Source organism: Bactrocera oleae, chromosome 3 (assembly GCF_042242935.1).
Source record: "Bactrocera oleae isolate idBacOlea1 chromosome 3, idBacOlea1, whole genome shotgun sequence".
NCBI classification, from domain to species: Eukaryota; Metazoa; Arthropoda; class Insecta; order Diptera; family Tephritidae; genus Bactrocera; species Bactrocera oleae.
The window spans coordinates 86,574,198-86,601,617 of NC_091537.1; the positions used below are offsets into that span (position 1 = coordinate 86,574,198).

The 27,420-nt window shown below is 33.9% G+C and overlaps 1 protein-coding gene across 2 annotated transcripts in view; it reads left to right on the forward strand.

Moving 5' to 3' along the window:
* The window catches only part of LOC106616925 (chaoptin), a 244,135-nt gene that overhangs the window by 191,017 nt on the left and 25,698 nt on the right, over window positions 1-27,420 (forward strand). For both annotated transcript variants that reach the window (XM_014233860.3, XM_036359758.2), the window contains exon 4: window positions 25,046-25,190. In XM_014233860.3, the coding sequence (XP_014089335.3) occupies window positions 25,046-25,190 (145 nt within the window). The remainder of the gene's footprint in view (window positions 1-25,045; window positions 25,191-27,420) is intronic.

The following is a 27,420-nucleotide window of genomic DNA, read 5'->3' on the forward strand; positions in this document are numbered from 1 at the left end:
TATTTATTTACTTGTACCGTTACTTTTGTCAACCGCAGACACTGAGCGGCATTTGTACTCTTCCTTTGTTTCCTTGGTATTGGCTCTAGACTTTTGTTGCCATAGTCTCTTTTTTGAAGTCATGTTTTATTTACTCAGCTTTTTCGCTCATAGGCTTATTGGCTAATGCAATTGTTGTCAACATGTGGGTGTCTGTACTTCTCTAAAGTGTAACATGGCCTTGACAAGATAAATGATGTAATGGCGGTTGTAGCAAAATATTCATTTGCATATACATACAAGTATGAGCGAAATATACTCAGAGATGTTAATTTTAATTTGAAAATAATATTGGACTAATTTTATAGAAATTTGATTTAAGCTTCACCTTTCAAGTTTTAAGCTAGCTCCGTGGCGTTTTGTTACATATCCACTATCGTGATTTTGCTACTATGCTTTTGTATACCTTTAATATAACTTTGCAGCTTTTCTTTACAGATGCAATTTATACTTAGTTCTGAAGGTATCTTGTTTTTTAAATACATCCGCGAACGATTTTTTTGTTGCTAGCTCATAATAAGTTTCAAGTCAATATATTATCTTAGCCTATCCTAACCTGAGAACGGCTCCACTAACTTCAACAAAAAAAATTTAATTCTTTAGAATTGCTTTAACAAAATAAAAAAAACGCGGTGGTTATGGTTAATATTTTCATTATAATTCAAATGCATGCAAATTGATTATACTAGCCTATCCTAACTCGACAATGCCTCCACTGATTTAAAGGATTTGTTTAGTTGGTTGTGAAGAATGTTTCTTATATACTTTAAAATAAGATAGGTGGCTATGCGGTTGATAGTTTGGCAATAATGTATTTTATTTATTAGAAAAAAAAAAAACTATGTATGGCGCTTCCTCCATTTTTTATTGAATATATCTTCATAATAATACAAATTAATGCAAATTTATTATATTAACCTATCCCAACTCGAGAACGTCTCCATTGATTTTAATGATTTTTTAGTTGGTTATGGAGAATGTTTCTTTAATACTTTAGAATAAGGTTGATGGCGCTATGATTGATATTTTGTAAATAATCTTTTTTATATATTGGGAACAAAACCTTTTGCGACGAGTGTTGCTCATTAAACAGGTACATCTGTGTGGCGCTTTTGATTTAAGTTGGCATTTGTATTATATTATATTTTAATAGTAAAGGAAATGAAAGCGAATTTACTAAGCTAACCTATTCTAACTCGAGAACGCCTCTACTGATTTGAAAGGTGTTTTAGTTAGTTACGAAGATTGTTTCTTATAAGCTGTGGAAAAAAGTAGGTGGCGCTGTGGTCAATAATTTAAAACAAATTTTTGTTGACCCCAAAAGAGTTTTCACTTCACATATTACTTTTGAGATAATATATGGTCACATACATACTGTTATATTTGATCCTCTTCCAATTGATATTTTTTTTTACGTGGAGCTTTTCTTAAAGTTTGTAGACCCATGAATATTAAATATAATATTAGTAAAATGTAGATACTTTGAGGTAAGGTATTTGCCACTAACCACTTCTTGTGATAACTGCGCATACAACACCATAGAACCACCTGCCAAAATCACAAAATTACTAAATCGCGATTAACGTTGCGCACTAAATGACGCATAAAATTAGTTCAAGTGGAAATAAGATTAGAGAGCAAAGAAGTATATAGTTGTATATAATATACGAAGCTCTAAGTAAACACCAAACGTTGCCTTTAATGTAGCATGGCAACTCAAGTAACCAAAGTCGGCGCAACTGCCAACACAAACCACACCACATATAATATAGCACTTTTTAAAGTAAAATGTTTCAAACTTAAAACAGTAGTAACGCTCACCTGGCTACACCGTGCTCCCCAAACGCTTTCGACCGTCAAAGGATAGTGTCTCTAGGTTCAGCTGCTACAAAAAGCACCATAAATTTCATACTGGTATCAATGCCGTATCATTTCTATATGTTTGTTTTTGTTTTTACACATTTTACAACTTAAAATATACACAATTTTGTGTTATCTACCTGTGGAAGCCGAAAACAAGTTGAAAACTTTGCTGAACACTACAATCTCTTTCACAAAAATACACACACGCAAAATTATACACATACTGGTGGTCAGTTGCACGCTTGTTTTTCCACCCTCAGCATCTCATTAGAGGTTGGACTTGGTTGCTTGTTAGTAACACTTGGTGTTTTTAAGTTTAATGTTAAATTATTTCACTCTTATTTTAAAGATAAAATCTTGAAAATGTGTTGAAACTTCTGTTGGTGTAGATAATACAATTTGAAGCTGCTCACTAATGCGTTTGGATGTATAGAGGTTTATATCGACGCTTCTTGTGGTAGGTTGCGCATGTGGTATATGTGTTTGCGTTTGAGGGCGAATAATATTGATGTTTATATGTACAAAATCATGTGCGATAATCTTTATATTATTTGATTCTGCTTATTTACATTTATTATGGTCAAAACTCTAATAAATAAGTAAGATTACAATAGGGATACTCTAAGACACCATACTATTTTGCGTTACGTATACGCCATCGCATACTAATGTTACAAATATACCAAATATGCTATAAACAACTGTTTATCATTTCCTAGATCGAAAAATTTTCAGCTTCAAGTAACTGAAAATATAAGAAGTTATCACAAAAATATAGTACGTGACTATAAATGGCTGAATTCTAGATTCAATAATACGACTGGGTCATATTGTATTATCAAACTTGTTATATACCTTGAACAGGATATATTAAGTTTGCCACGAATTATGTAACACCCAAAAGGAAACTTATGGTCTGTATAAAGTATATATACAAGTATCTTTGTGCATATAAATGATCAGCGTGACGAGCTGAGTCAATTTAGCCATGTCCATCTGTCTGTATATACACTAAGTAGTCCCTCAGTTTTTGATAAATCGATCTGAAATTTTGCAGAAATCCTTTTCTCTCTAAAAAGCTGCTCATATGTCGAAACCTTCGATATCGACCACTAAAGCACATAGCTGCCATACAAACGATAGGAATCAAGTATTTATATGGAGATCTTTTTTATTTCACAAGATATCCTTACGAAATTTGCCAAGTATTACTCTCTAAGGCAATGTAACAAGTTAAGAGTATTTTGTGCAGATCGAGTCACTACCAGATATAGCTGCCATACAAATTCGCCGATCGAAATCATAGTTTTGTATGAAAAACAGTTTTATTTGTCAGGATATTTTCACGAAATTTCCACAATCTCAGAAAATATTCTTCGGAGCGGACTTCTATAGCATATAGCTGCCACGCAAATTGACTTATAAATGTCAAGTTTTTGCATGGAAATCATCTTCATTCATCTTCACTAAAATTGGCATAGTTTGTTTTCTTCGGCAACGGTACATTTTCCGAACACATAGTTCAGATCGGATTACTATAGCATATGGCTGTCATACAGACAGATCGATTAAAATCAAGTACTTGTTTATTTGTGTAGTGCATTCTAGCATCGGTGCAATCGAAGTTAACGGGTTTTCTTGTTTTTTAAATTTATTTTGTAAAGCCCAACATTTATTTACACTTATCGATAAATATCGATAACAAGAGTAGCAATATGTTTCCGGAAAAACCATTTATTTTATGTTTCTCTACGACATATTCCAGGAAATACATTTGTCCCCTCCTTTTAACCATACCACATTCACTTTCTATTTATACACCGTTATAAATGCGTCAATTTACCGCCGCTACTTAATGAAACTGTCACTCAAATAACACATTAAAACGCTTAATGTGCAATCATTGTTGGCAGACAATGAAGTTGGTAATGTGCCGCATCAGACATTTGCAATGGCAACAAATGCCGGCAGATAAGCAGTGAAGGCAGCAGGCAAACAGACAGCCGACAAGTGAGTGCTTTAATCGAAAAATCGCTTTTATGCTGGCGAGTGTGTTAATTTTGTTAAAAAAAAATGCAACACAGCCATGTGTGTGTATGAGTGTGCCACAAATAATGTGCGTTGTATAAGCGCATTGGCAATGAAATTTTGCTGCCACGCTTGCCATAACTTGATTTTATTTTTGCTCTACTGACGCGATAATGGTTTGATGCTACATGCTGCCATTTCTGCTCAACTGCTTGTGCTAAAGCATTCTGTCTGACATAATAATCACTGGCGTCGTGGTTATCTGCTGCTACACTTTTGGCTACAATAATAACTCTTGCCACAAAAGTTGTAATTCTTTTTCGTTACACTTTGAAAATTTTCACTTCTCTCATGGTTGCTACATTTGCTCCTCTTAGCAAAACTGCATTACATAATTTAACGATATCTTCAAAAATATTACAACTTCGTTCGGCGAAAAAGAGCTAAAAAAACAGTTAGAGCAAAGTAGTGGCAGCGCTAGCAGCAGCTGCCTCCCTATATTTCGAAGAAAAAAAACAGTAAAAAAAAAATACTTGACGGTCATTTATTTCATATTTATCAGCTTAAAGTATCTGCAAAGTGCACTCAAGCTTGCGTTATTTAATGGCCAGCTTGCATTATATAAGCACGTACATATTTCATAAGGTAACTTTACAAGTTTGCTTGGTATCCTTTGTGGCTGAGTTTTCTATTTCCAGTGTCTTTTCGCTTCGCTAGTTTGCCAGAAATCTGTGCAATTTAGTTGCTCGGCGCAAAGTAACCCAAGAGGTGAGTAATAAGGCAGGAAAGTGGTTGAACTTGGAACAAATAAATTTTGCTTTTGGTATTTAATAAAAATTTGAATATAGAACTGACTTTTGAAATAGCAAAATACTTTTAATAGTATATTTAAGAACAATATTTAAAAATAAAATCTGTGAATTGATAAATCCTGCATATCATTTATATATTTACCATAGCATAGACTTATCCATCGACAAATTGCCGTAATCATTTGTCATTAGCCATTTTTCCTAAGTCTTCTGTCATTAATAATCTGTCTTTATTTTGTCATCAGCTGTCATCAATCACATATTTTTCATTATCTTCACCTTCAGCTGATATTGTCAATTTTACTTCTGATAATTTTACATTTTGTATAACCCCTGCACATGCTATGAGTTTATTTATCTCATTTGTGATTTATCACCAGTCAATTGTCATCTTCCATATATCATATACCAATCCTCAACTCACAATAAATTGTTAAGCGGCAATATCAACTTATTGTTCATACGTCTTATCATTTTCCTGAGATTTGACTTTTTCTAAGGTGCATATTATCTCTATTTTGCCTTTCGTCTTCTGCCACCTGTCACTTTCGGTTTATACGCTATCACGACTCACAAGTCACTAGTCATTACTATGACAATCAATCGATTTCTTTGGCATTAGAATTTCTTCTATCGATTTTGAACTGTTGCCTCCTTTCTTCTATAGAAATCTGACTAAGGTTTTCTGCTGAGACATACAGTGTATACTTTTTAAATTAAAACCATGCTCTGATCTTAGTTAATTTATTAGAACTTTGTTGTAATCTATTGACTATTATATATTGTAGTGCTATTGAATAATCTACTGTCGGTTTATATTAACCAATTTTTAAAAAATAACTTTTGAATAATAATTCATAACTCTAAATTGTGTATGTATTGATTGCTTGACTAATGACTTGTTAATAGCTGTGACTATATGATTATCGGCTAGTGAGAATTAATTATCGACTCTTTATTATTGAAAAACAGCTATGCGGTATTCACTAATGTCTTTTGAATCTCAATTATTTGCTACTGCCTAATAGCTTTAAACTATGGATTGTTGATTATAGATTATTGACTACTGATATTGTTAACAGACTGTTAATCTGATAATCTTTATTGACTAATGACTTATTAGGTCATTTCATAAGAGCTATTGACTACTGACTGCGGATTATTGATTATAGGTTTTATGACTACTGGTTATTCATTAATGACTGTTGACTAATTTTTATTAATCATCACCAATATTGACTACCGGCTTTTGACTATTAACTATTGCTTATTGACTTTTAACTACTGATACTTGAATACTATTACTATACCATAGATTATCGACTACTGACTAATGACTATCAAATACAGACTACTCTCTAATCATTATTGACTGCTGACTAAAGACTTTTGTTTATTAGTCAATATTTAATCGCTATTGACTTTTGGTTCTTGCCTACTAAATAATATTTATTAACGTATGAGAACTGGTACTTGACTATGGATTATTGACTACTGATTAATCACTATCAACTATTGACTACTGACACCTGACCATTAACTATTAATTCTTGACTAATTGTCTATTAACTCACCTTTCATCTTTAATTATTGTTTATTGTCTATTGACTTATTTTATCTGACTATGAACTATTGATTACTGACTATTGTTGAATCATACTGGATTACTGACTAATCATTATTTAGTAGTAGTAATCCACTAATCAGGACTATCTTGACTGTGGGCTTTTGACTATTTACTGTACTTTATTAACTATTAACTACTGATAGTTATTATTTTAATCACTATGGACTACTGACTGAAGACTGATTACTTGTTATCATCTACTGACTAATAACTATAGGTTTTCAATATCTTATAGTGGGTATTGCCTACTGACTATTGCCTATCACTTTATAGAAATGCCGGTTGTATTTTACTTGTTGTGTATTACCTACTTACCATTCTAATAGACTAATTGTTTTTCTACCAATGATTATTATTAAATAATAGCGACTATTTGTGATTAATCGTTAACCGGTAACTAGGAATTAGTGATTATTTATTACTAGTGCTTGGCTTTTGTTTATGATAAATTTTGATACTCGGCACTTATACATTTTTAAATGATTGATATCATTACAACAACTATTCATAACCCTTCCTTACCGACGACTAATTATTTACCTTTTTCTGTATGCCATTTAATTATACATATAGGTAAACCAACTCTAGTATATTATCTTTGCGTTAATAATCTACATTGCTTTAATTTATTTTCCTTTCTTGATGTTCTCTATTATAATCGCTTAAATCAAGACTGCTTACGGTCCACTCACGATTCGATTACTTAGCATTATGTAAGTGAAATATTATTTATTTATCTATTGTGGCGTTTTCGTGCACTCCATTTTATCGTTATGCGCGCATCGAATTTCTACGATTACGCTATCCGCTACACACAGTCGGTTGTCAGACACAAATCCACTGCGTCTGTTTTTCATTTACACGCCGCTTTGCCTTACTTAACTTACTGCCACAATTTACGTGGCATCCGCAGCGCCACTTGACTTCTACGCGCCCCTACGCCATTGTTGCCGCCACATTTTCGGCTGTCATATCGGGCGCACTTCTTCTTTCTTTTATCTCGTTTTTGCTTTCGCTTTGTTGTGTCTTGCTGTTTGCTTCACCTGCCAAGTCCATCCATTGCCGTAATTGTGTTATTGTTGACTTTATTTTCTTTGCCTCGCTTTTGCCAAGAATTTTCCACTTTTGTTTTGGCTTCCTTATGGCCAGCCATACTTCGCTTGCCATAATGGCGGAAATGCCAAACAATTTTCGTAATAATTTTCAATAAACTTTTTGGCAGCAATTGCAGTTTTTGCCTTCTTTCTCTTCCTTTTCGCCAATATTTTTGTATTGTTTATTACTGTTTTTTTTTTTTTTGGTTTTTGTTTTGCTTTTCGCTTATAAAAATGTGCGCCCGTAGCAGCGTTTATTAAGCTCTGGAAAAAATTAAAAAGGGGGGGAAACAAAGGCAGCAGCATATGAAAAGTAGTAAACACCGTCACCATCTTCGCTGCTTAAGCGCCAATTCGCCAAATGTAGTCATAATTTCAAGGCAGTGGCAGCAGTAACTTGTTTTCCGCCAGTTCACTTAGTAGAATTGCTCCGACTCCGGCAATAAGCTGTGAAAACAAGCACAAGCCAGCAGATAAACAGCGCAAATGATTTACTTTTGCGGTTATTGAATGAATAATTGTGGACTATTATATTAAAGTGTTTGTGCGTGTGTGCTTAATAATAATTTTTGCTTCAGCGACTGTGGCTTAAGTTGCATTAAACGTGTATATTAAATTCTATATTTCTGTTTTCAGCTTATCGAGTAGGGATGACTACAGAAATAAGAAATTTCGTTGAACTATAATGCAGAACTTGATACTTACTAACGAATGCTTCGTCTCATTGTTGTCTGATACATTGAAATATCTACAACTTCTGAGGCCACTGCAAGAACATAATAAAGTTATTCACCTTCCATTTAAAGCCTTGACCATGGCGGTCGAGGAACAGCCAGTATTAGAAAAGTACTAATGGATTTTGTGTTGTTTTAAAATGTGAAATTTATTTAAATATAAAGGCGATATGTTAAGGTTAGGTACAATTTAATCGTAGGTTTGATTAAACGATGGATCTTACTTGGTCAGCTGTTGGTCTTTTGTTACCCATAAAATCCTTAAAATAAATCACCAGTTCCTCATAGATCAACGAAGCATTTTGAGCTTATCACAAATTTGTTGAAACGGTTAATCTTCATCTCAGCTAGTTCGCTAGGTTTGCCTAAGGTATCTCTATCGACATATTTCGATCTCAGTCTGACAAAAAAGCGGGCAATAGAGAAGAAAGTGTTAAGATGATACCACTTTTCGTCATATAGATTTGGTAAAGAGCGTCCGACAAAATATTTAGCCGTAAAATACTGGACAATTTCCTGTCAAAACACCTACAATTCCGGCGAGATTGACTTTGCTAACAGCAAATAGCTCGAAAAACCTCTTACAGTTCACTCTGGGCCAGAAGATTCTCGCAGTCGCACAAGATTCGTTTGTTTACAAACATTTGCTGTGTTTACTGGAGGTCTAAGGATCCAGCGCTAGAACGCAAGTATACCGATTCGCTTCCAGTGGGATGGTATTGGGATAAGAGTGGCCCACTTGCAGGCTCATTGGTTTTGCAGTTTACGGTGATTTCTGACCGTATACCCAAAAATAACTAATACGGTAGAAGCTTGAAGCTACTGCTAATAAGGTCATGTATGTGCACAGACAGCGTGCTTACAGCCAGTATAGTCGCTCGGCTATCGGTGTGAACGCATATCTTTCTGAAAGAAGCTGCATTTCTGAGCAATACAACTTTTGCTTACTTGATGACATCCAACCCTGCTGGAAAGACTTCACCTCCTACTTTCCATCTTAACTACGATTCATTCGTGAAAACTAAACTTATCCCATTGGCGATTGTTATGTATATAAGCCACTCGCTCTCGAGGGTCACATCTAGCATTTTTAGTCATTGGTACTAGTTACATTATCGACTCGAATAAGAGTTGTACACAGTAACTCATAAATGCATGCTGCGTATATTGTACTTCGAAAAACAATGGAAAGCCAATAGACATTATCTAAATTCTGCTATTTAATAGTTCTGCATTTCTAAGTGCCTAAGAGCCGCTATGAAACAAATACCGTCCTTCTATCGTTCAACAATTTTGTTGGATCAGGAAATATTCGCAAAATTATTTGAGGAAATTTGCCGAGGGTTGTCACATTGCGTTTCCTTAGACCCGAATATCGGAGGGTTATAGTGTAAGTAGTTTCAACGTAAACAAATTGAACCGTGATTCGAATAAAAGAGAAAACTTGATGCGATCAGCCATTCAACATCAGTGTGGTCCAAACACCATCAACAAATTGCAGGTTTTTAATTGAGTTCATTGGTTTGTAGCAACCATCAGCTGTGTTCGAGATTTTCAGCTTGTTTCTACAAATTTTTCAACTGAGGATTCAATAGTTTTATAACCTTTTAACGTAAATTTGAAATCCTTAGTTATACATTTTAGCGAACTCGGAATTGCACACACTAAAACCTCAATATTCCAAGGAACTGTATTCAGCAGAGCAAGCTTAACTCCAAAAGGGGAATTCTATTTGGCAGGGTTCAGTGTTTTAGTAAAAAAAAAACAATTTTCTAGTCAAAAGGCCTGAATTAAAATTCCTCTAAGCATCAATTTGGTAGCGCACATAGAGATTGACAGCGAAGTAGCAATCGGAGCAATTGAAATGCTGTCACTGCAATTGGTAGATATATAGGTGAACATGCGACTAATAGCACACTTTCAAAAATAGATGTGCCCCGTTTTGTAGTCACATATATAATTGCAAGAAGAGTCGCAAACAATTTCAGTCTGCAGTCATGCAATTTTAGAGTTACAACAGCAACAAAAACAGCGAACTCAGCAACGGCAACAGCTTAAACGGCAATAACGCCAACGGCATTACCTTTATATAGCCAAAACGACTGTTGTTTGCAATTAGCAGTTGTTGTTATTTTTGTTGTGCCAAAGCAATCTCCACTGCCGGCGGTTGCATGTTGCAATGCAGCTAACGTTTGTACACCACCGGCAGTGGCGCCTCTACGTGTGCATCGGATTTGGATTTGAATTTGAGGCGCAAACTCGCCGCTTAACTGGTATGCGTGTGATTGTGTGTTATTTGTTGTGTCCGTAGGTGATAATTACTCATTCGAAAATGGTGTGATTTAGCGCGCTAACGGCTGTATTTGCTGATTTGCTGCTTTAGCTGGTGATTCGTGCGCTGATAGCTCAGATGAGGGACATGAGCTTGAAGGATTTGTTTTTTCAGATGACGCTGCCTAAAACTGGACAATTAGCAGGAAAATCAGTGAGGTGTTTCAAAGTGTTTACGGTCAAATAGATTGTGCTGTTTGCATATATGCATTGTTACAGCAGAGGTAATCATTTTGGTTTAGTACTACAGTTCTCATTTAACATGTTGGAATGGTTTCATTTTATCTTGTTGATTTCCTTTGATCATTTAAAAGATCATTCCTTGAATGGGAAGAACAGCATTTGTTACGCATTTTAACTTCATTCCAAGCCTTACATATCTTGAAAATGCTGGTATTATGTTTATTCAGCGACTACTTTTTGAGCTGAATAAGTGCTGATTACGCCAATAGACCAGAAAATTTTTGTACAAATGTCCAGCAGCCAAGGCTTTATTCAGCCAGCAATATTTTGAGCTGAATAAGTGCTGAGTAAGTAAAAAGTACTCAAATCATGGTACAATATTTATTCAGCCCTCTTCTTCTTGAGCTGAACAAGTGCTGAATATACCAAGAGACCTAAAAATCTTGGAATAACGTAAACTTTTCTATATCGAAGTCAGTTGTAAATTTTATCAATCTCGATTTACTGGAAAAATCACACTGTTCTAAATATTTGTTGTTGATTTTATTATCAGAAAAAATTGCAAACAGCGCGTAATAAGCTATACTATGCAAACTTACCGAAACCATGAGTCTGTGAAGACGTTAGGACCACAACCAATAAAGCCCTGAAAAAAGTGCTGCAACTGAATATTATATTAGAAATTCTTTCTGTTCTAGACCTCACGATTTGGAAAGACGGTATTCCAAACGTAATTACAAAAAAGCAGCAGTAACTATTGAAAATATGGAATATGCCCTTAGATATGGATATAAACCAACGGATCGTATTTCAATATATCCGTCTCCAAGATCAAAAGAAATAAATAAAAATAACAAAATCATTTATGACTTCTAATAGAATATTCATTTACATATTTTCAAGGTATTCTGCAGAATAACCTAAACCAAGTAGAGAGCTCAAGCTAAGAAATATTTTGGAGTAGCATTGATAGCAGATAGCTAAAAAAACTTCTTATTTTATGTAAGCGGAACCTAAAGAACATTAGAGGGGTCAACAAGGGCATTTACATTGAAATCCGACATTCAGAAGCTTGATAAGTATATTATATAAATAATAACTCTATATATAATTAATAAATTTTTCAAACAGAAAACTAACACTTCTAGCTCTTTAAATGTATGTCTATATGCATTAAAACTTCGATACTCTGGTTAAAATTATCATAAAGAGGTTTTGTGCGAACAAAAAAAAAACCAAAATTTTTTCTGCCTATTTCTTGCATTCTAATCGATCTGCAAGCAACCTTTTGACTATCCCTTTAACACATACATTCTTCTTCCTAATGTGTTTACAAACAGCCTACACACAAATTCATTGAACTTTGAGGTCAATATCAGTCTTCTGTACTGCAACTCATTTGTTTTTCTGATATTTGATCCCTTGTGCTCTGTCTGTCTAACTGTCAGTCTGTCTATCTATATGTTCATCCACTCGTTGTGTGTCAGTTCCTTTTATAGTCATGTAAAATTGCAATTGGTTTTGTTGTTATGCATGAATATAGTTCAAAGCCTCTGTGGCTATTGGCGGTTGAATACATGCATGTATTTCTACAAAAAGAAAAGAAAGATGTTGCGAAATTGGACTATGCAATCACTGGACTAGTTGCATATAGGAATTTACATGTAAATTATTTTAATAAAAATTTTAAATAACAACTCAAACATTGCTAGATTCCCCCGTTATTATTTTTCAGAAATATTCAGAATGCCGCTGTATTTAGTTTGGCTATTGATAATTATGTACAATACGTACCTTCACTTCATACACTTTCATACTAATCCAGCCTTCGTGAAGGAGATATATTGATATATTTTGCACAAACAACGCATACAATTGTAGCTTTCAAAAGGTGGCAATCATTTATCGCTAAAAGCAAATATACTAAAACTTGTAATGATTGCTTTAAAAATAATTTTAATTGTACTCTTTTCAAATAGGTGGCAACTCTTTTTTGTTAAAGTCTAGATGTTATGAAAATATTCCTTGCTTGAAGTAATCGTGCTATAAAAACTTCTAGTGATTACTTCTAAACTAATTTTAATTAGAAGTGTTTCATATAGGTGGCAACCCTAAATTTTTTTCTTCTTAGTTTTACTGTTTATTTATAACCGTTACCTACACTAAAACGCTTGAAACCTTGTTTTTATAGTTTGTGAATAATTTAAAAGTATTAAAAATATGGCAACTACTTACTTTGGCAAGTGCTCTAAAATACTAAAATATATAGATAAATAAACATGAAAAAATAATAACTTAAGCGATGTGGTAAGCTAACTAGCTGTAATAATTTTGTATTTTAGTACTAACTTTAATAAAAAGCACACTTTGGGGTTGCCACATATTAAAAAAATATATATACTAAATATTTATATTAAAATAAATATTTTATTTTTTATTTTTTTTTTGTACTAAACAAAAATAAAAATAGCTTCCCCTTTTGGGACATTCAACACAAACTTTTATCAGCCATCCTGCATGCCAGGCAAACATAACCGCTATTGATTGTGGTTCTCTCGCTCATGTTTCTGTCATATGCATTTTTGCATAATGCCGTAGTTGTCAGTGATATTTTCGTTACTTTTATTTTCCATTATGTCCATAAAAGGAAAATAAACTGTAAGTATCTCAAGAATTTGATGCACGTGCAGCATTTTTTTTTTTTTTTTTGACAACCGAGCTAAACTAAACACTTAACCGAGTTTAGTAAAGCACCTGCCACTCACCGTGCTCCCGAGAAAGTAGCTCAACTGATAACTCGTGACAAACATAACATATTCGAGTGCTTAGCTGAACTGCAACCCTTCTACCAACCACACTATTGCAACAGCTGTCAATGCAACAACTGCAGTGTAGCAATATTGCCCGAAATAAACGTTTCTCACCTGCTCTCTGCCAGCATCACGTTGCAGTACACTGCTATTTTGTGGCATAAAATTTTCATGCCAACATGTACAAGGCATTTGTCGCTTTCACTTCATTTTGTAGGCAATTGCCAGAACTGGACAAATGTGGCATGCAACAATTTATGTTTGGTAGTAAATTTAGTTGGAATGATAAATTTTGCGTAAGGCGCTAGTTTGAGGCTCTACGAGAGGCTCTGAGAACATTTTTATGGCTCTTCGAGCTGACAAGCTAAACTATATCAAAAACTGAATAAAGTATACCGGAGATTTCAAAATAATTTAACAACTGCTAACTAATTTTTTGGTAGTGACTACTCATTTGACAGTTGAGATTTGATACTCATTTGCTGGTTGCAATTTGACTTTCATTTAAGAGTTACTGTCTGATATTTATTTGACACTTATCCTCCGACATTTATTTGATAGTTGCCATTTGACATTTATTTGACAGCTTCTATCTGATATTTATATGACAGTTACCATCCATTTGACATATATTTGACATCTGAAATCTGACAGCCATCTAGCCATCATCTATCTGACAGCAGTAAGCAGCTGCCTGAGGAAGGCTCATTCTAAGGGCTCACCAAAGAAACTTACTCCGAAAAATTAATCGAGATTTACGAATAGGACCCGTATTTAGTATATACTCTTAGAGAATAAAAAAAAACTTATTTAAAACTAAATGAATTTTAAATTGTCTCTCAAAGATTGGAACCTACCCCAAAATATATTAAACAAAAAAATTCTACTTCTACCCAACGTAATTATAATTACGCCAACAATTGTTCCATATTTTGTGTAACTTAATAATTCATTTGACATTTTAGCTGACTGACTTTTCGCAGAGATGCATTTCGGAAGTGGTGTACGAGCGCTGTCACACTCAAACTGACTGAACTGTTTATGCAACCGTTGGATATAAGTATACCTCAAATGCAAACATACGAAAAGTACATTTTGCATTCGAGACATCAATTATTTAGTTCGTTCAAAACGAAGCCAAAAAAAAACAAGAACTCTACCGGGTTATATTTGCAAAATGTGTCAGTACATATTTTTGCATAACTTTTGTTGCCGGATGTCAGCGGATTTTGTATTTGTTGTTGGCGACTTTTGTTCATGCAACATTTTGTTGCAATTTAAATTTACTTCGAGTAATGCGGTTGTAGTTTTGTCAGGCGAGAGTGCATTTTTATGTATCTTGTCACTTTGCGGCTGTCAGTTCACTGATGGGCATAATGCATATTTTACTTTTTAATACCTCTTAGCGCTCAACCACTCAGCCACCGCTGCATTTGTCACAAACAACAGCAAAAGCACACATGGCTCATTGCCCATAGGTACCTGAGTGCAGATAAGTTCAGGCGGTTATAATTTTTTGCTTGTCGTTTTCTCTTTTCAGCGTTCATTAATAATTTCGCTTGCCTATGACCTGTGAACTTTGCTGAAAATACCAACTATCGAGTTTTCGGTTGCTAAAATGTTACTCTACCGCTAGTTTTCAACGCGTTAGTCCCAACTGCTAACTATCCTCCCATATAATTCTCGTTTGCATGCTGTATTTATGTCCCAGTCCCAAATATTGTGGCAACTGCAATATTTTAAGCTGAAACTTTAACATTTTTTAATAATTAATAATTTAATTTCAACTTTTTCAACTATGAATAAGTTGCACGATTATGCTAATTATGGGATAATGCACATAACTATCTCATTATACTGATAGTCAGAAGCATTCTGAGATATTATTTTTAACAATATGTCACAGAAAGCCAAGGGAATACGCTTGTGGGCACATATATTATAATATTTAAGCCGTAAGCTTGCCAGCTATCCAATAAGCTCTTAAAACTTTGGTCAAAACCCAAATCTGTTATTTAATTTTTAGTTTTATTTTACGGATTAATTCATTTGTGGAACTTTTGCATATTATTTTCGCCTCAAATCCGCCTTCTTGCACGAACGAAGCTTACACAATAGCTTTACCCGAAGAGATTTTACATTATGTTGCATGATTTGATGATAATTCAATACACAGCTTTCACAAACGCACTACCTGAAGAGCTTTTATTTTGTGTTGTATGATTTTTCAAATAATGCATTTGTGGAGCTCTCACATATTATTTTCTGCTCTAGACCCCTTCTTTGCTCAATCGAAGCTTTTACAAGAGCTCTTACTGAAGAGCTTTCATATTGTTTGACATAATTTGGTTAAAGTTAAATTTACACGCATACACAGCTTTCACAAAAGCACTACCTAAAGAGCTTTTATTTTGTGTTGTATGATTTTTCAAATAATGCATTTGTGGAGCTCTCGCATTTCTGCTCTAGGCCCCTTTTTTGCTCAATCGAAGCTTTTATATTGTTTTGCATGACTTGGTGAATTTTGGCTCATACATTTGGTCTAAAAATCTGCTATCTATATTTTTAGAAGATGTTGAAAAAATAAGGGAAAAGCTTTGATAAATTCATGCTCCAAGAGCTTAAGGCTTCTTCGCTTTGCTTATTTACCATACTTCATTTATCTTATACCCGGAATATCTTGAACAGGGTCTTTAATGTGGGCAGACAAATATTAACTTATTAATCTTAGTTAATGTTATCAAAGAATGTGTACTAAACTAACACATTCCTAAAAAAGTTAAAGAGTTTATAATCGTTAAGTGATATTAAAAGTTTGGCCTATAGTTATTTGGTTGTTTTACTGTCATTTATTTTTTATTTGGAATCTACAAATTAGCCATGATGTTTGTAACACCAAAAGAGACGTCAGTGACCCTATGATGTATATATATACTTGTATAAATGATCAGCGGGAATAGCTAAATCGATCTATGCATTTCCGTCTGTGTGTCCTTATGTCCATCTATATATATGCTAACCAGACTCTCAGTTTTAGAGATAATTTTTCACACATTTTGCACACCTTTTTTTCTCACCAAGAAGCTGCCTATTTATCGCAACCGCCGCCGATATCGAATATCTACACCTATAGCGTATAGCTGCCATACACAAAGTGACCGATCCAACTCAAGTCCTTGTAAGGAAATATTTTTAATTTGACGATACATCATCATGAAATTATGCGAAATTATTATTTAAGGCAACGCTATAATACATAAAGAAATCTTCCATTGGTCGAATCACTATAGCATATAGCTGTAATACAAACGTAACGATCAATGCTAAGTTTTTGCATGAGAGAATTTTTTATTCGACTGGATGTTTTCACGAAGTTTGGCATGAATTATTCTCCAAAGCAACGCCGCAATGTCTGAAGATTATTATTTTTTTTATTGTTCAAAGCAAAACTACAAAATTGAAAGAAATTTTCGTGATCAGATCACTATGTCTCATAGCTGCCATACAAACTGAACGATCACTATTAAGTTCTTGTATGGAAAATTTTTTATCTGGCTAAATATCTTCAAGAAATTTGGTATTAATTATTGTTGAAAGTAACGGTACAAAATTGAAAGAAATTTTCGAGATCGGTCATCTATATCATATCGCAGCCATACAAACTGAACATTGAAAATCAAGTTCTTGTAAGGAATCTCTTTCAATAGCTGCTTTATTTGCAATGCTTGAAGTTAGCTTTACATTTGTATCCACTTTTATATCGACACTTGTCAAACCTATAAATATACGAGAATGTGTAATATATGTATGGAGAAAACTGTACAGTTAGAAATCACTTACAACGGCAAATCTGCGCGCTATTTGAAATAAAGCTAAGAGCTAATCAGCTCAGCTTAGCTGCTGACCAGCTAAGTAGCAGAATACATATATGATATATGTATATATGTATGTAACTTTGCTATAGTACAGTAAAGCCTGGCAGATGAACAAGCCAACAGCTAGCCGCTGGCTAATGCGCCAAATAAGCCGAACAGCCAAAGAGCTTAGAGGTGGCCTAGCCGACTTCAGTTGAGTGCGTCCATTCATGTGCATACATACATATGTATATATGTATGCATATGTATTTGTGTCAGCGTGCTGGTAGGCAGTCGCACTCCTGAAGGCATATAAACAAACAGTTATATTTGTTTGTGTGTGTGTTTGCGCGAGTTGTTAAGCAGACCTGCTAAATGTATCGCCTCAGTGCCCAATGCCAACAGTCGCCGCACAACAGCTGTCAAACCGCTTACACATGCTTATAAACACCGTTACATTATTCGTTGTGCTGGTATGAATGCCAACGTATGCGAACAACAAGAGACCCGCATGAGCAGACACGCACACATACACAGTTCCATACAAAGGACGCAAGTACCCACATCAGCAAAATTCATATGTGCATTTGCTGTTTGTGTGTGTAAGCATTGCCTCTGCGACACTCCCTCAAGCATTGCTGTGTGTACGAGCGCTGCCAGCCGAACTCTGCTGAGCTTTGCTTTGCTTTGGCGTGGCGCGTTAAAGTTCACCGCCTGGCGCCCTCAGTTGCGAGCACAAATATAAAAGCGGGCGCTGCTCTCTCGGCGTGCAATGCAACCTCATTAATTAACACATGCTCAACGAAACGTTATTTAATTGTTGTTGTTGCTGTTGTAGTTGTTGTGACTGCTGTTGCCGTTTCTGTTATTGTTGATGGAACGCTGGGGACAAAGCGCAAAGCTCAGGCGCACATACATACACACACCACACAGCTGCAGGGAAGTATCACGTTGGGTACAAGGACAAGCAGCTAAACCGAACACTCAAACACACACGCAAGAAACATATTAAACAAATAAGCGGTTTTTTGTACAATCTTGTAAGTGTGTGTGTATGTATTTGTACTTTTTCCAGCGTTTTTGTTTACCTTTGTGCGCTTTTCACATGCGTTTGCATATATATATGTATGTGTGTGTTTGTGAGTGATCCGTAGGCTCGTTGTGGGACATTCGGCTACAAAAGTCGTTGCTGCACGTCGCAGTCAAAGTTGAATTAGGTTAGCTCATATTTTTTTTTTTTTTTTTTTTTGATTTTTGTGATTGCATTTTTTACCATTTCCATTTCGCTGTTTGTTTTTGCGGCTCTCAGCTGTCGCGCGCTTTGCTGTTTAAGCAAACAATTAAATCACTAAGGGACTAAAAATGCGACTGGTTGTGTGGCAGAATGGAATTACAGAATGCCTGACACAGTTGTGCATAGACACAATGCCGAAAAAGACTCGCTTTAAATAATATAGTATATGAAACGAGCATGTGATGGACTTAATTCGGCGCTAGTAAATAATGTCACGCTAATTTGAAATATATCTCAGTGGAGTTTTCTTTTAAAGGACTTTGAATGGCAAAGGTGAGTTCTTCTACAGATTAAAATCTGATTTTTACTCCACACTGAGTCCATTAAAGGTTCATTAAAAATCGCTTCCGTTGCTGAGGAAATTTCAGGACAGTAAAAAATATGTAGAAAATGGGTGCATCGGTAAACTCATGCACTATTTTTCCAAGTTTGCATAAAGAAAAGGCCAATTTGTCACCAGTTAGTAACTAATTCCCCATAGACGGGACAGGTAGTAATCACAAAAAGGTACGAATTATAAAGTAGATGTTTTCCAGTCAAGCTCCGGAGCTGCTGGTGAGTCATCAGTTGCCTTGACCCTCAGAAATTATTTAATACTATAGATTAGCCTGAACTATTGACCACTTTGAAAATTTGCTAGACTTCAGGCAATACCCAAGCGAATTTTCAAATCTACAATATTTTAATTTAATATATGTTTCATATTTCAGTCATCTTTAGCAATTGGTAACTGCAACTAGGATCCCGACAATATTAAGCATTTCTTTGATTTTTATAGAAAAAGAAAGGAAGATAAGTTCAGGATCGTTATAAAATAAACAAATTTGACAGTAATAGATAGAAAAAATTTTGTAAAAAGCAGCGGAAATTAATACGGTTTTTATATTGATATATATAGTATTTATATATATATAGTATATATATAATTATTTCATGGAAATTTGTTTCAAGTATATTTTTTGGTGACATACCTATAAAAAAGGAACCCTTTTAGATGACATTCCTTAATAACAATATAGGGCCCGTTATAGGCAATGCAATATTTAGAACCTGTTAACAAGCAACTTCTGAAGGATTACAAAAAAAGATCTGCGCACAAATATTTTACCTTGAAAGTATGTGACGAAAAATGTTCAAGGTTTTATTTATATATATACAATACATAAGTAGTTTTTAAAGTTAGTTGGCAATCCGTTTAATATTATCCCTAAAATACTACCAAACACAAAAGATACCTTAAGTTTGGAGAGTTTAGCAGCAAACTAGTATTTGATTAATTAAGAAATGTTCTATTAAACAGTTTCGATGAAATCGTCTTTACAGAAAAAAGATGAATGTTGTTTGAAAAGCATATACAATAGATATTGTAACGGATTTTTCGATAAATCGTTTTTTGTGTAACTCACTCTTGAGTTCGATCACTGGCTTAATAAAGAAAAGTGACAAATTAATGGCTATACGCTTATCTTTACTTCAAATTTCAACAACTTAACACTTATTGCTCGTTATTTGAGCCTACAACTTCTTGTTTATATCTCAATTGCTCTTAACACATTAACACTCTAACTATAACTGTGTTTGCTGCACAATTCGGTAGCGCTTATACAGAAAATCTTTAACAAAAGTTTGCTACTACAACATTCTGGTAACTACGAATTTGCTTCTGGCAATTTATCGTCGATTTGATTTTGTTCTATTATCCGTGTTCGTCACAATATATATACTTCATTGAGACTTTCAAATTCTGTACCCAGAAGGAAATGTCGGCGGCCCTGTAAAGTAAATCTAGAAGTGATCAACGTGACGGCCTAAATGGATAAATCCATGTCGGACAGTCTGTCTATACCATATATATGCGAGCTAGTTTCTCAGCTTTTGTGATATCGCTCTAAAATAGTATACACGTTCTTTTCTCCACAAGTTGCTCCTCATTTCTCGAAACTGCCGATATCGTACCACTATAGAGTATAGCTGCCATACAAACTGACTAATCCAAATAAAGTTCCTGTACGGAAAAGTTATTTATTTGATAAGATATCTTCACGAAATTTGGCACGAATTATTGTCTGAGGCAATAATGCAATATCCGAAGCAATTGTTCAGATCGGGTCACTATGGCATATAGCTGCTATACAAACTGACCGATCAAAATCAAATTAAGCTTTGTTTTGTACACTTTTAAGCTATAAAAAAATGCAATGGTGAAGGGTATATGAAGTCTTTTCTTGTCTATAAAATACCTCAGTATCAAAAGTGGTAAAGTTTCGTTTAAAGTGCTTAATGTTTTGCCTCAGAGCTGTGGAAAGGATGACGCCACTGTAAAAACACAAAAATTAGTGCTCTTGCCTACGTTTTTATGCAAGAATAATAAATTACTCACACTAACACACGTTCACATACACAGTTTGTGCCACTTTCACTCCATTTTAGCAAAAAATTTGTGTGCATTTAAATGTTTTTATCTAAAACTATGTCAGTCTGGCGTGAGACAATGTAAGCAAGTGTCTGAGCATGTAGGTATGTGTGTATATGTTAGAGAATGGATTCATTTGCTGTATGTGTGTGTGTTTGTTTTAGCCACAAAAACTTTTACGCCTTTTCGTATTTAATTGTGTGCGAAAGTTAATCTTATGTTAATTACCAATGCGACAAAAGGCAAACAGATAAACTGGAGTTGGGCGGAATGGGGTGAGGGTAGACAGCGGCAGGCAACAATAGGCAATGAGTGCGTTATGTAGTGGGATTTTAACCAGAGAATAACACTAGAGATGCATTGTTTGTGGCGTCTTTTGTTAGGTTTCGTGTTTAGCTAAAGTGACTTGGTGGCGTAGTTTGGGCTTCACACACACACACACATACACACACCAATAACAACAACCATTAAGCTGTATTGTTCTACATTTAATTAGTTGTTGTTTATAGTTCGTTGATGCAAACACACATACACATACTTAAATACATATACTCCCATTGCGTATACACTCAAGCACTAGTTAAGCTCTTGTAGCTGACATTCGTAAGCGTTGCTCATTAAAAATCTATTAAGTAAGCATTGAGGCGGTTTTTGGAGCTCAACGTTAATGCCAATTTGATAGCGTCAATGAATTTGCGTAAGCGCAATAAGTATTCTCCAGCGAAATGGCATGCTTTGTGTGACTGTAGCGGTGTGGGTAAGAGCAAATAGCTCATTATAGCGCACCACTAGGCGTATGAGTAACATTTTTCTATAGCGCCCCCCATTCGAGAGCAATTTGATTGCATTTGCGCTAGTAAGCAACAACACTAAGGTAGACAACAACAAAAGCGAAATCAAAATCGAAAGCTAAATCTCGCTTAGGTTTGTCATGGTGTGGCCAAATCGAAAGCACTTAAACATTTTAAACTCATTTGCGCACGTCGGAATGTCAATGTGAATGGCGCTCAAATTTTAAATAAATTAGAAATCCATTTCCGAAAAGCATTTGCAGCAGCACACTCTGCCAACTCACTGTGTCTGTCGGCTTAATTGCCTATTTCAATTTTCATTGCTTTCACGAAATGTGCCCATTATAGCGCGCGCACGTTTGTCCCCTGGGTACCGCTCACCCGCTCACCCGCACACCCGTCAGCCAATTGCCATTGTCATTTCTGTTTATCGGATGGCCTCGCTGATGACCCCATTATTGCCAATTTTTTTTCATTCAATTCAGTTTTCTTTGTGTGTGTGAGCAATTTCAATTTTGTTTTTGTTGCTTTTAGTGTTTTCTTGTCTATTTTTTGTGCAATTGCCGCCTGAACGGCTCCAGTGTGCTAGCAATGATTGTTTGTAGATTGTGTTATGGCCACAGAACACTTGCAAATCTTTTGAGCAACGTTGCCGCTTATTTGTGTGTGTGTATTTGCATTGCTTCCTGCCAGCGAATGGCAAACAATTTGAACTTTGGCCGCAACTTAGATCTCTAGTGACCCGAAATAAATTGGGTGGTGTGGGAAAAGTTGATTGGAAAACTAAGTTTTGATAACAGCAGAGATACAAAGTATTTGCTGGCGAACAAAGGTTACGAAAAATAGTTTAAAAAAAATAACAAATGTATATGAAAAAACTTGCGAAATATGGTACTTATGGCAACATTTTCCATTTAAAAAAAGTTGAAATTTAACACTGTCAATGCAATGCATATTTTTGGTTCCAAGCCATAGAGTGGTCTTTTTATGAATACGTTAAAGATTTAAAATTTAACCTCGCTAACTGGCATTTGAACTATTAGAGATAATTATTATCTCTCGAAAATATGTACTTCCTGTAATCTAATGACTTTCCATTTATCGAAAATTCTTAAAAATTTAATCGCTTTTTCCATTTGATTTTCAAAAATTTCAACTAGTTTAATCTAACTGACTTCATCCGAATTGTCCCCTCCAAAACAAGATTTAAAAATATTGTCAAAATCTTATCGCTTCACCATTTTTTTTACTCAGTCAAACTTTTCGGTTATAAATCTTTGTAAGTTAACAACTCTTTTGCAGCTGAAAGATTAAAACAGGTTCAAAGAATTTCTTATATATAACTTATAATCTTATATATAACTTATGCACATAAAACTACAATAGTTATTCATAAAATTAGTTTTTAAACTCGCAAACTTTTGGTTTGGAAATCTCTGTAAACTGTCACCTTTCACAGCTGTAAAACGTTAAAATGAGTTTAAAAAATTTTCTTAACTATAACCCTTGCTAAAAAAAAAATATAATAGTTATTCATAAAAAAAAAATTTAAACACGTGTTGATTAGAAATGTTTAAGAAACTCCGAATTTAGTTTGATATTTTTATTATTCACTTTCAACTATCCGCGTTTTGTGTTTGTATTTAATGATGGTGAAATAATATTTACCTTTAGTAAACACCGAGTTTACGAGTGGTGTTTAATTAAACTCCAAAATTTTCTCGAAACATGAGTTTTTATTCAAAAATATTATCTGATAGTTTGAATTATATTCTACTTATGATAAACACGAGTTTACGAGTGGTGTTTATGTTAAACTCCATAGCTGTTCACAAACACGAGTTTCTATAAAAACCCATTATCTGACAGTTAAGTCAAAATATATTCAAAATATATATTATAATAACACGAGTTTACATTTGGAGTTAATGATAAACTCCAAAATTATCCAGAAAAACGAGATTATATAAAAAAGCATTATCTGAAAATTTGGTTTTAAATATATTCTTCTTATGATAAACACGTGTTTAAGAGTGGGGTTAATGGTAAACTCCAAAACTTTTCAGACACTCGAGTTTATATAAAATTCGGAAAGTTGAGTTTATATAAAAGAAACATTATCTGAAATTTGGGTTAAAATATAGTCTGCTTATGATAAACAGTTTATGGGTAGTGTTTATCGTTAAACCCTAAAATTATCAAAAAATGCGTGCTTGTAAGAAAGTAGCCTTATCTAGAAGTAAAGTTTTAAATGTTATAGCACTGTTACCAAAGTCTTGTTAACTCGAGTTTACTAACTTTAATGCTGTTGAGTGTAAAGCTGGTGAGAAATCGTATAATCTCGCTACAAAACAGAAACATATATATATTCTGACGTGTGAGATTTATTTTAAGTCAATATCTAAAGTAGTATATACTACATGCTATTAGGTCGTAAATTTGTGGTTATGTTATTGAACTTGTTTAAAAACCTTGCGCTAAAAAATAATATTTATTTATTAATATCAGTATCGGCATATTAAGACTTTAACCGAATTTTCATTTAAGTTCTTATTGTTCCATAAATAGTATTGTCCTCATTGGAGAAGATTATCCCCTTCGCGAATTTTGAGTCGATTATGGTTATAAAAGATATTTAATGAGACTGGAAGTCATCTTGAAAGATGAAATGAAAATATTGGCTTACACTGGCTTATAATGAAATCTGAAACTAAGTTAAAAATTCGGTTTCTTCAACAGCGCTGTTCAAACCAGATCTTCGAATTGAAAAGATAGCATTTATCTCAAACCAACATTTCTGGTTATTATATATTATTATCAATAACGTTTGGCCGAAATCTTAGCACTTAAATTTTGATGAAAATGCTCTGTAGGATACATAGCAAATTATTCATCTTATAATATAACATTAATATTTTCAGTATTGTCCATCACATTAAATATATACTCCTCCTTACCTGAAAAAACGCTTATTCACTTTAACCCACACACTTAATATTGCTACCAACACCTTCCAAAAAATTTAATTATATTTATCTAACTAATTCACCCAAGAGCTTTGATATAATAAATCTCATAGAGATTTCTATCAAATCCATACGCTTATCTGCTCTATTAAGTCTTACACTATTTTCAATCATTTATTTTTTGTGTGCTTTCCAATCACTTACAGAATTCATACACAGTTCCGTGCGTTACATTGAGATGTCACGCACACATCTGCAAAGTGTCGACGATGAAACATTTCAGGGACTCAGATTGAAGACATTGAAATTGATCGATAACGAATTGCAGGACATTTCGGAGCGCAGTTTCAGGTGAGTGCACACATTTATATACCAACTGCTGGATATATGAGATTTTTATTTGTGTGTGCTACTAACACGCATAACCGTATATATGTATATGTAGTATGTATATATATGTGTATAGAACATATCATTGAAGTATTTATTTCATATCATCAATCGTACATGACTGGGGTTGTGAGATAAACGAGACAAGGATAAGTTGTGCGCTTACAAATTAGGGTGAAACGAAATGTATGCGTATGTATATATGTGCGTGTGATTAATAATGAAATGTTTCTATTTATGCGCATCTGTTTGTATATAGCTTGAACTTAAAGGTATTGCAATTTAATTGAGCGATTCAAGAGGTGTTTTCCAAGAATATCGATTTAATAAGGATAATGGTGATAATAATAGATTAAAACTGGCTATGCGAAAAGGGTGAATATATAATAAAGCTATATATTTTGTATATATGTGTACTGTTTATCAGTTTTTTATAGCGTTTATAAGAAGTAATGGCTTTTTCTCTAAGGATACATTGTTGGCTGCATCACGTTCTCACACGTTGCATCACAAGCTTGAATCGAGGATTTGTGTTTACCTCTCTAGCATACTTCAGTGGTCATATACACTTTCGAATTTCAAAAAATCAATTTTTTTGCATATGTATTGAACGTACATATAATTAAGAATATTCTTCGAAAATTGTAAGTTGATCCGGCACATAGTTTCACTGATATGAACATATTTCTAAGAATTTTTTAACTTATTTTAAACGGCTTCTTAAACTTTAAAAGCCTTTTTTTCGAAACACTGTTCAGTTTCAGTGAGAAAAATTTCTCGGAAACGGCTGAACCCATTGACTTGAAATTTTTAAACGACTTTCAAGATATATTTGTGAGGTTATGATCGAAAGAATATGCTTTTTGTTATCATTTAGATTTTAAAGCCAGTCTGTATAAATAACAACTTTTTTTTAAAGCCGACATTTTGTCAAAAATAAAAATAGTTAAAAAAAAACAATATTTTGATTTTTGGATTTGCGATAAGTTTAAGCAGAGAAAGATAATTTTCAGCGTTCACATTTTTTCGGAGGCTATAATTCGGCTTTGCTATCAAACTAATCCTAATTATATGAGTATCAAAATTAATCGCCTGTTATTATTAGAGTAAGCATGCTTAAGAAACTCCGTGTTTAATGTAACTCTGTTTATATTAACAGGTTTTATAGTCGAAGTTGAAAGTGAAGTATAAGCAAAACTTTGTGACCATTAGCCCAAATTTTATTAAGAGTTAAAGCTGCATTTTCATAAGCATAAAAAAATTGGTGTTTAAGCTGAGTTAAAGAACTTGTTATTTTGTTACGCTTTCGTGAATGCGTAGTGTTAAACTCAAATTTTTTTTAATAAACTCGAGTTTGTGCCCTAGTACATGTTATATCTTATAGCTCACGGGATATACAATATGGCTTCTAAGCTCTACGTTGAAAAGAACATAAAATGAACTCCTCAATTCCCAGCAGTGCATGGTCATTAGCTATACCCAATTGGACAGAGAAGCAGAAGGATCATGCAAAATAGAAAATACAAACTTTTAAGAGTTTAAAAATCCTCTTGAATTTGGCTGACCATCAACAGCTATATACTTGTAGTTTAGCCTAAGCATCCTCAAGTCCAAAAAATTCTTAGAATATATATTAGCTTCTATTCGCCTCTTTTGGAACGCCTCGTATTTGGCTTGACAAAATTCTATTTTTAATCAGTTGAAAAAACTGGTAGGTTATTGTATGCAGAACTATAAAAGCAGAAAAAGTTTGATGGTGTACGGATAATTTGTCTTCAAGTAATCATTCAGCAAATTTAAAAAATGTAGTTTTGGGAAAAATGCGTTTAATTAATAAATTGGTGGAGTTCATTCAACTTAGCGCTGCACTTAAGAACGTTGTAACTCAAAAACTAATCGATAACTCAATTAAAAATTTTAGTAGGTTATTTTCAAAGGTATGATCTATCGATTACTTTATTGATTATCCTCAATTTCACACCAGGTATGGCTCTTAAATAAAGAAAGGTAGTCAAAAAATGATCACTACATGAAATGTATTGATTATGTTTCTAATAAACTACTTTAATTACAATAACCGAAGCAATTTTTTTATTTTGTTGACCGATGTTAATAAACGTTTTCAAAATATGTTGTTAACATTAAATTCACCAAAAATAAATATTCATAAATAATATTGCACAAATTCCCA